Genomic DNA, 10,020 nt, shown 5'->3' on the forward strand with positions numbered 1-10,020 from the left:
GCAGTGCTGGTCACATATCTGAACTGCACGATTCAATTGCTGTTCAGAGCTCTTGCTAGGGAAGGTGGCCTCTTTTGTTTCCTGGGCTGTAGCAGTTTCTGCTTTGTACTGAGGTACCTGAGGAATATTTCTCTGAAGATCGCCATGATAAAATTGACAGAAAACACAAAAAAAACCCCACAACAATCTCCTTCTCCATCAATCTTTCTAAAATCAGCTAACACTCCAGCCTACATTTCATCCTAACTCATCATGCTTCTAGAAGTGACAGAAAATAAACTTCATCAAGGACCCAAAGCCAAGAAACTCTATAGAGTGAAAGTATGTGGCTTGCTCTGTACATCCAAGTGCTGCGTTCAAAACTGACATTGTGCCATTGATCTCGATGGTTCAGCCAGTTTGCAAACCACCTTACTGTCAATTTCCTAGTCCACACTTTATCAACTTGTCTATGAGGATGTTAGAGGAGACAATGTCAAAATCCTTGTTAAAGTCAAGAACAAACAACATCCACCAGACATCTCATTGCAAAAGGCTATCATGTTGGTCAGGCATGATTTCCTCTTCATAAAGCCATGATGATTACTCACAATCACCTTCTTGTCTTTAATGTGTTTGGAAGTGATTTCCAGAAGAATTTGTTCCACCCCCTTCCCACACCAGCCTGTAGTTCCCTAGACCTTCCTCCTTGCCCTTCTTGAAGACAGGAACGACATTTGCTTTCCTCCAGTCCTCAGGAACCTCCCCTGAATACCATGACCTTTCAAAGGTAACTGAGAGTGGCCTTGCAATGACATCATCCAGCTCCTGCAGCACTCGTGGGTGCATCCCATCGGATCCCATGGACTTGCTTATGTCCAGTTTAAATATTCCCTGACTTTATCATCCTTAACGAAGCGCAAGTCTTCCTTGCTCCAGGTTTTACCACTGGGATCATGTATTTGTGACTGCTGAAGGCTGCTCTTACCCATAGAGACCCAGATAAAGACAACACCGAGTAGCCTGACCTTTCCCTGCTCTTTGTGACCAGGTCCCCTGCCCCATTATGAGCCCCAACTAGGGCCCATGTTTTCCCTAGCTGTTCTGCTGTTAATACACCTTTAGAAACCTCTCTTCTTGCCCTTCACATCTTTTCCCAGATTCAACTGCATGTGGGCTTTGGCTTTCCTAAATGCAACCCTAAGCGCTTGAACAGTAACTCTATTCCTCCTGTGTCAGCTGCCACCTGCTGGGTTGCCTCCCCCCCCCCCCCCCCAGCATAGCCCTACAATGTGGCAAGACGCCATGACGGATAAAAGCTGCTGTCAGACACTCAGAACAGTCTCCTAATGCAGCTAAGTTGCTTCACTCAATCCTGTCATCTTTAATTCTATCCTTTTCCTGCTTGTCCTGACATCCAGCTCACTGGTACACACTACAAATGGCTCTGATGAGGCATGCCTATGACAATAATTTTAGAAGAGCAGTTCCTTCAGAACATACCAATGGAAGACAATTATCACGATCTGCATTACTGCAGAATGCAGTTATTCTGTAAAGACTGAGGTACCAACACACCAGGCAACACATAGTCCTTCAATATGGGACAGTTTCTGCCTGAAGACTTTATCATCTCTTCAAATAGATACATCAGGCAAGGACAGAGCATCATATTTTTATCCTCCATTTTACAGATGAGGAGCTAAACTCATGGCTAAGGTCACAGGAAGTCCTTATCAGAAAGAGGAGCCACATCCCAGTTTCTGGGATTGATGTGACATATCTGTCTAACAAGAACATACTCCTTCGTGAAGTAAGGCAAAAAATGCAGAACCTTAGGACAGTAAGACCAGCTGCCCCATCCACACCCAAAAAGTAAAAGTAATAATGTTTCCCATACATACCTCAAACTCCAGATAGTGGTCCTTCAGTTTGTAATCATCTACTTCCTTGCCTTTGAGCTTCTTGTCAGGAGGATAGGAGCGATGTTCGGCAAGCTCAGTGGAGATCTGCTTCAGCTTCGCTTCATGAGACTTCAGCTGTTCATCCTTCAGAAACACATTATGCACTTAAGTGACAGAATCTAAAATACTCGATAAGCAAGGGAGATAGAGAGATCGCTGTACAATACCAAGTAGGTTCTTCTCTTTCTTTCTCTCCTTCTTTAATTAATTTTAGTTAGATTGATAAGGTCTGTTATCCCAGAGCTCTGTCCCCAGCAGCTCTCTCAAAGGCACCCAAGCAAAGTGGCCAAGTTTGCAGAAAAACCCAGCAGCTAGCAGATGCCATCGGGAAGGATAGCAAACCTGTCATCCCTCGCCTTGCTGAGAGCAACGGAAGCAGCTTGCTGCAGAGCATTACTGACAACATGACACTTCTGCTCTAATACATTTTTTGGCAAATTAATTAAGGCTGTTGTGTGTGCAGTCAGACCAAGGCCAGAATGAGGCAGGCGAAGACCCTGCCTCAGGTCTTTGCAATGCAAAAGTAGTTCCTTCCAGGACAGAAAGGACAGGGAGTCAGGGCCCTTCTTTCTATTTCTGCACTACCAAACACTCTCTAGTCTGTGGTTTCCGTTTGTTCAGAACAATATAATGCATACAGAAGAATAAGGGCAGTCCAATCCCCAAAAGGTATCTCTTTTTGCTAAGCTGCTACCACCTTTTATCCCACTGTGCAGTTGGAGAAAGTGAGGAGCTGCTACTCCCCCTTTCTAGGCAATTTCCTTTATCATAATCCCAGGCCCACTCACTTCCTCCAGTCCATCTGTCAGCTAACCTTCCCTCAGCTCAGAAGGTTTCCAGCTCCTGCAGCATGGCCTTCTGGCCATTTCTAGGCTTGGATCTGAAATTACATTTGAATTAGGTACATCCAAAATATAAGCATGATCGTGCAGATCTCGGTGAATTTAGCCAGAGTCGTAACAGCAGGCAGCACCCGGCTCAGCTCCCGCGTAGGCACCTAGCCTCAGAGGAGGGGACAGCTGCCTGCAGTTGTCGCTCCCCAGTGGTGTGGCTGCACAGCTCGAAGCTTGGAGCCTAGCTCGGACGTGCCTGCACTGCACTGAGAGTCACGCCAGGGGCCGAGCCTCTCCCGCCTCACTGAGCTGGAGCTGCGGAAAAGAGAAGAAAGGGGGAAAACTTCTACAGAGGATGATAGCTGAGCCCCAGCTCATCTCATGTGTCAACTGTTTCACAAGAGAACTGAAGAAAGAAACGTGGGATAATTTGCCTCTGCCTATATGCGGTAGGGCTGAAACCACTCACTATTGGTTGCCAAAAATTCTTGCTGCTGTTAGTAACTAACTACCCTGGATCTGCTTGCTCTCTCTGTTAGTGCCGAATCACTCTTTAGGTTGTGCTGAATCCCTGGTCCGGGTGACATCCTGTTGCAGTGAGTTCTACAGCCTGATGACAGGAGGTCTTTAAGCAGCTACCAGTTTGGCACTTGTAATTTCCAGGGCAGCAGCCCTTTGGAGCTTTTGTGAGTGCACGCATATTCTCAGAAAAAAAGCGGAAAAAACCCAAACCACCGAAGCCCCTAGTAGATCTTTTCTAGACTGGCTGTTCCTTTGCATATAGCTTTGCCACATCCCTCTTTGGTTGGACTAACCAAGATCAGACACTGATCTGCTTTTGAAAGCAAACCTGGTACCATGACCTTGCACAACCTGTCACGGCCAACCTCTCTCCCTCGCCCATGTTAGGTTCTCACTGCATCCCAACATCTGCCAGACCAGGAACAGGCCCTTTGAAGAAGTACTGTCCATCATGATTCAGCCCACAAAATCCTAAACAGCAACCACAGGGATTTGACAATTCATATTTTTTTTGTCTGCCAAATGAGAAGCAGCCTGCTGGCAGCTTTTCCACACTGACAGATAAAAGCAGACATGTTTCTGCTTGCCTTTGAATTTATCTGCTTTGAACACTTAACATTCTTCTGCCTTTAGCTAAAACAGCTTATCTTATTCCACTTTTTGTGTCTCCCCTTCTTCGAGACACAAACCACAGGGCTGTGTTCTATTTTTTTCCTTTCCAGATTAAACGGAAACAATGAGACTAGGAAACAACGTGCTAAATGGAACAATCACACGGAACAACGAGGAGTTAAAAAAAGCTTTTTTTGGTGACTGGGGGGTAAATGATTGAAGCCCCATACAGTATTTCAAAAAAAGGTATGCAAGAGCAAAAGACAAAATCACAAGGGTTAGACAAGTTAGTATTATTCTGTATGAGACATGTTTTAAACTTTAACCCAGAATAGAAGACAGAAAGTCGGTCACCACATTGTAAGAAGAAAGGCTACTGCCACAGAGAAGGAAAAAGCAGGGGCGACATAAAAAAACCACCCCCTTAGAGAAATGCAGATTATGAGATAGTGGTTTCTAAGGAGTGTTGCTAAGCTATGAAGATGGCAAAAAAAAGGCATTTAAGAAGCAATCCAGCATGGGCAGACTTTAAAAGCTACAGGAGCTGACTTGTAAAGTGTACACCTAGGATTCGGATCTATCACCTCTGCCACTACACCAACCTGATCAACGCAATCAGTATCATGTTCCTGCCAGTGCAGGAGGAATTACAGGCATGCATTACAGCTCCCAAAGTACACAGAGCTATAGGCGCAAAGCATCAGACAAAGACAGTCTGAAACAAGCGGAAGTAGGTGTTTTTTCGTGCAAGAAGTAGTAAGAGCTGTGAAACTCCCTGCCACAGGATGTTGCGGAAGCTAAAAGCTTATGTGATCACAAGGGGAGAGCAAAGACATTCATGTAAGAAATGGTTTATAAATATACATTAAACAGGAAATCCCTGAGCGGGTAAGGGTTGGAGTCTGGAGAAGTACTGCGGGAAAAATATAATTGATGCTTGCTTAATACATCAGTTTTCACCTTTTATCACCCCCAGAAGCCAAAGACCAGGAGTATGCCCATTTCTTCTGAAATCAGTGGCAGTAAACACTCAAATTAAAAGAAAAAAGACAAACTAGTCTCAGACAGTATTTGAAATGTCCTCTGCAGAGCTATAACCGCAGGATGAACATTCTATATCTGGGACTAGGAACACTGGTGATTGTTTCTTTTCTTCAAAAATATAAAAAAATTTATATTCTGGTCTACTCCTTCTCTCCTCCCACTTCAAATCTTTCATCAGGAAACAAGCAGACATTTACTGTGCAAGCCTCCTCCTCCTAGGAATGCTAGTGGCGACAGCCATAAAACAGCACCAAGGACCACTGTCCAGTCTCCAGCCAGCCAGAGAAATTGCCATCACCTACCCTCTATATAAAAAGAGCTCACCTGAGATAGCTTCGTTGTGGTGGCTGGCAGGAGCGGGCGACTGAACTTCTTCTGAGAGCCAATTGCTGCTGGAAACGGTGGTGCAGAGAAGACGGCAGCCACACAGTTAATCTTGTTGATCCAGGTCTGCATTTCTTCTTGGCTCCTGGGGAAGAGACACATAGTAAGCACCTGTTGACTCAGCCTCCTCTATCTCCTTCCTACCCCTTCAATGGCATTTTAAAAGTGAGAATAACCAGAACTGGACGAGTCTTAGAGTCTGCTCAGTCTATCTTTGCAAGAGGTTAGTGTTGGGTATCTCAGTCACAGGCTGGCTCGTGGTTAGGTCCATAACTCACCCTAGCATGCATCTTCCAAGTCCAATCCAAATGACACAGGCAACAGAGGCAACCAATGCCCTGATTTCAGACATATGTCCTAAGGTATCAGCTGTGCTGGACACCACAGATCCCTAGGAGATTTCACATGGATCTCGATAGAAAAGAGCTGATGCACAAGACTGATGCACAGTTTTTTAATGTCAGAAGCAAAAGGCAGGTCATCTGTTTTGTCTGGATATCACAGCCTGAAGAACTTAATCAAATAATTCTTGTATTAAATAGTAACTTTGCCTCTGACCAAAGGGTATCTTCGAGAAAGACATCCGGCTAGGACCTGATGACATCAGGAGACAGACAACCCAAGTCTGCCTTTGGTCATTTGTTTCAAAGATTAATCACCCTGACTGTTAAAAGTTTGTCCCTTGTTTCCAAATTGAATTTCCTGCAGCTTCAGCTTCCAGCTGCTGCATCTTATTATGCCTTTCTCAGCTAGATTAAAAAGCCTCTTAAAATCTGATGTTTCTTTCTCATGAACTACTTGTGCACTCTAATCAAATCACTACTTAATCTTATTTCTGATCAAATAAACAGATTGAACCTCTTAAGCCTCTGCTTTAACCTGTCCAGGCATGAATTTACCCATCCTTCAGCACTGCTTTCTCTCCTCAGAGATTGGCACAAATCAGAAAGCACTTACTGGGCTTGGAAAAGCAGGACCCTCCAATCTGCTGTTTTAAGCTTGAGGACATTGGGTTTCTTCTCATAGTCTGTTGCCTTGGATGCCAGTGCATGATGCACACTAACTGCATTCTTCAGATCTTCCTCCGACAAAGCCTTTTCTGGCTTATATTCATCCTGCAGGAGTTAACAGGGGAAAAATGGCATTACTCCATGTGCTGCTCCTTTTTCCTTAACCTAGGGAAAAGACTCGTTCCACAGTCATGAATGGTATTAAAGTATATGAACTGAATGCAACCTGACTTGAGCACTCGCGGCTTCCACTACCTTTAGCTTCTTTTCCTTTCTTTCTTTCTTTCTCTTTTTTGATCTCCTCACAAGGGACAGTAGTTCCACTTGACAGGAAGAGGGGTAAACAGAAAGTATTTTACTATCACAACAGCTGTGGATTATTTGTCTTCATTTCAGGAATCCTTCGTGGCCAGCTCCCCACCTCCACTGCTCAGCTGCTGATTCCTGCTTCGGTTCTCAGTCTCCAATGCTTGATTTTTATTTTTCTCAAACTACTACCTTTGTATGTCCTCCTAGGCAGGCCCTCACACAGTAGAGAAGCCTCCTTATCGGTCTCCACAAAGCAAATAATAGCAGCCTCCTTTAAATCTCTTTGCTCGGGGTCTGCAAATGGCAAGCACAGCACTGTCCAGGCTTTTGACACAACAGTACCGCTCCTAACACCAAATGACAAAAGGAGGGAGCCAAACTCCTCTGTGTTGCAAGCGTCAGCCTGGGAGCAGTCTTTGATCTCCTCAGTGACAGAAGCTGGATGAGGGCAAAATCATGGTGTAGCCACAAGTTCAGTTTAAAGCTCATCCAACTATAAATGGCTTGGGAAAGCCAAGAGCTTTTTCAAGGAAAAGTCACTTGCCAGCTACGCTGCATAGGCAAAGTTTCTGAAGGAGAGGCCAAAGCAGTCTGCAACTGACTCAGTTTCTCCCCTTTAGTACATCACGGAAATCAGTCTCATCTGAAACACCCACCAGGGGAGGGGGTGTGAGGGCTGCAAGAGAGAGGAATAATTCCCTGTGGGCATCCCTCCACTTGAACATGAGAGTTGTGAGATGGCATTTAGTGGGCAACAGTGTGCAGGACACAGAGCACTAGCTTAAACGTCCCGAGAGGCACCCACCCTGGAGAAGAGCTGGTTAACATGCATGAATTGGTTTACAGGGCTTCTCTGACAGCACACAGACCAGAGTTGCAGCCAGAGGCAACTACACCGCTGTGGAAGGCGTCTGTGCTCTTGGCCAGGCTGGGTTTGTTTGGGGCTCTCTAGGTTGAGTTTCAATGGATGGGGAGTGACCAGCTGTGGTGAACACCTCCCAGAAGGGAGGACACAGCATCCCTCTCCACTGCCACATCACATCCTTCCTCACAGAGGTCCAGCTAGTGCAGGCCCAGAACTTGCTGCTGCTGAGACGCTTCACCATAGGAGGTGCAGCTAATGAACAATACTGTCACAGCACCACCTCCATGCGGGACCAGACAAGGGCACAACCCACCACAGATCTGTCAGACCTAGCAGAAAGGCAGAGTATTGCTGCACAGATCACCACAGGGTTACCTTCAACCTAAAATCTGTGACATAAGGGATTTTCAAGGTCTGGTAGTGAGCAAAGCCAGATGCCCTTCCTCTCTCGGAGCTTGAGTCCCAGCAAGCTTTGGAGGGATCTCCATGACGGACTTTGGAGGGATCTCCATGACGGACTTTGCCTACTCCTGCTTAGGGCAGTCTCCAAACCTTCTTCAAGGAAGATTTAGGAAAGCCCCTAGCCGAAGGACAAGAACTGGCGGTGGCTGTCCAATATCCAGCCCAGTCCTATCTTGAAGATGGAGGAAGCAAGCCCCCAGGTCAAACTCCTTCCTTCATGAGATCAAAAGCTGATTTAATTGGTGGTAGGTTTGTGGGAAATAACTGGCTGCACTGTCCAGAGAGACTGGGAAAACTTCAGGGCCAGGAAATGAACTTAGGCCTCAGAAACATGATATTCTGGCTTTCGTCAAGTTACTGCCTAGATACAGTGTCAGCTACTGCCTTCCCGGTTGCCTCCCAGCTTCCTCTGTGAGATACAACCAACGTCCACAACCCGCTCCAGTGTCTAAACCTGTTCCAGAAGAACTCCACATTTGGGCAGTCCCAGCAGCAGTCCTGGCTGAGAACCCCTCCTTACCAACAGTGAGCATTCATGATAATCCTCATTAATCCCACCGGATCAACTGGCTGCAATCTACCTTGACAGCTGGGGCTATGCCAGCCTCTCCAAAGGCACTGATCAGCATACCGGAAATGTCTCCACATCGTTGGCCAGCCTCAGAGAAGGCTGGAAGGACACGAATGTGCTGTCAAAATTCCTCCTCTAAGGCCTTCAACTCTTTTCAACTGGCAGGGAATGCTAGGGAAGCAGGAACATCCGCCTAACCTCTGTCATCAAGGACAGCACATGCTCTGATGTGCTAATGTCTGTGTGAAGGTTGAGGTGAAATGGAAGGTGGTTCACTAAAGTTAGACCGAGACAGTGGCAAGAAATATATGAGGAGCCAGAAAGGAACTGTGACCTCTCTATCAACAGAAGGCTGATGTGAGTGCTGCACACAATGCAACAACATGCTGAATTCATCTTTTTCAGACTCCTGGAGAATGACTTTCCCACATCCTGCTGACCCAGAGTCAGCATGTTTCTAAATCCATTCTTGATAGACCAGAAAATGGCATTTGGCTTTTTATCAGTCAATGTACCGTGGGTGGGTATCTCCGCTCAGTTGCACGTAATGGCTGCAAAATTCTCTTTCAGAAAGCCTCATCACCGAACGCTTTACATCATTCTGGCCTTTCTCTCTTTTTTTTTTTGTATTTTAATAGAGGAAATGTGTTTGAGAAAAGTTATATAAAAACACCTGAAAGCCCGCAAGATTATGAAGTGCCACATCAAAGATGTGGCAAACCTCACAGAAGAGTCGGAACAAAACACGAAGGTCCATGTCCTGTGCTGCTTGCCCAGAAGCAATTTCTAGCAAGGAAGCGAGCTCAGCCTTACGTCCTCTCCTTATAAACCTCTCTTCTGTACGCACATCACATCTCCTGTCAGTCTAGTGAACAGACATTCTGTCAAGCTCCTACTTTGCAATTTCCTCTTGCTACAAACGGAGGGCAGGAAATTAACCTTGGCCTGAGGATGCCCAGAGACAGGGCCAATACCCCAAAACTGTCAAACCTCTCATTTTATTTAATACTGTGCGGGCATGTTTAGTTGGGTAATTGTGAATGCTTCCACTGAGCCCCTCCAGTGGCCTCTGTGTTCGCTAATTCAGAAACCATCTCTCAAATCACTTATTAAAAATATAATAATATGCAGCACAGGAATTAGCACTGGAACAGTTCCAGTGGAAAGAAAAAAATGTGGGCACAGAGACAAGACCGCCCAGATAAACTCCCCAGTAAATCTCAAGTGACCACCATTTACAAACAACTCTCATGCATGGACTTTGACATCAAAACAAAGAGAACTGGACTGGTAAGCAAACAGAATGACAGCACAATTGGGATCACACTGCCCATGGGGGGAATCACAGCTGCTACAAACAATTAATATTTATATTACAGTAGTGTCTTGAGGGAACAGCTGAGTTACAGATAAACACAGAAAGCAATAGTGCAGAGGTCTGTGCATATGTTTGTGTGTATACAGC

At 45.6% G+C, this 10,020-nt stretch overlaps 1 protein-coding gene across 1 annotated transcript in view; it reads right to left on the bottom strand.

The window, feature by feature from the left end:
- Nucleotides 1-10,020, bottom strand: part of PSD3 (pleckstrin and Sec7 domain containing 3) — a 71,893-nt gene that overhangs the window by 5,618 nt on the left and 56,255 nt on the right. The window contains exons 10-12 of the mRNA XM_035891199.1: nt 6,296-6,453; nt 5,279-5,423; nt 1,884-2,027 (exon numbers count right to left, since the gene is read on the bottom strand). Of these exons, the coding sequence (XP_035747092.1) occupies nt 1,884-2,027; nt 5,279-5,423; nt 6,296-6,453 (447 nt within the window). The remainder of the gene's footprint in view (nt 1-1,883; nt 2,028-5,278; nt 5,424-6,295; nt 6,454-10,020) is intronic.

Source organism: Egretta garzetta, unplaced genomic scaffold (genome assembly GCF_000687185.1).
Source record: "Egretta garzetta isolate BGI_Z169 unplaced genomic scaffold, ASM68718v1 scaffold693, whole genome shotgun sequence".
Classification (NCBI taxonomy): domain Eukaryota; kingdom Metazoa; phylum Chordata; class Aves; order Pelecaniformes; family Ardeidae; genus Egretta; species Egretta garzetta.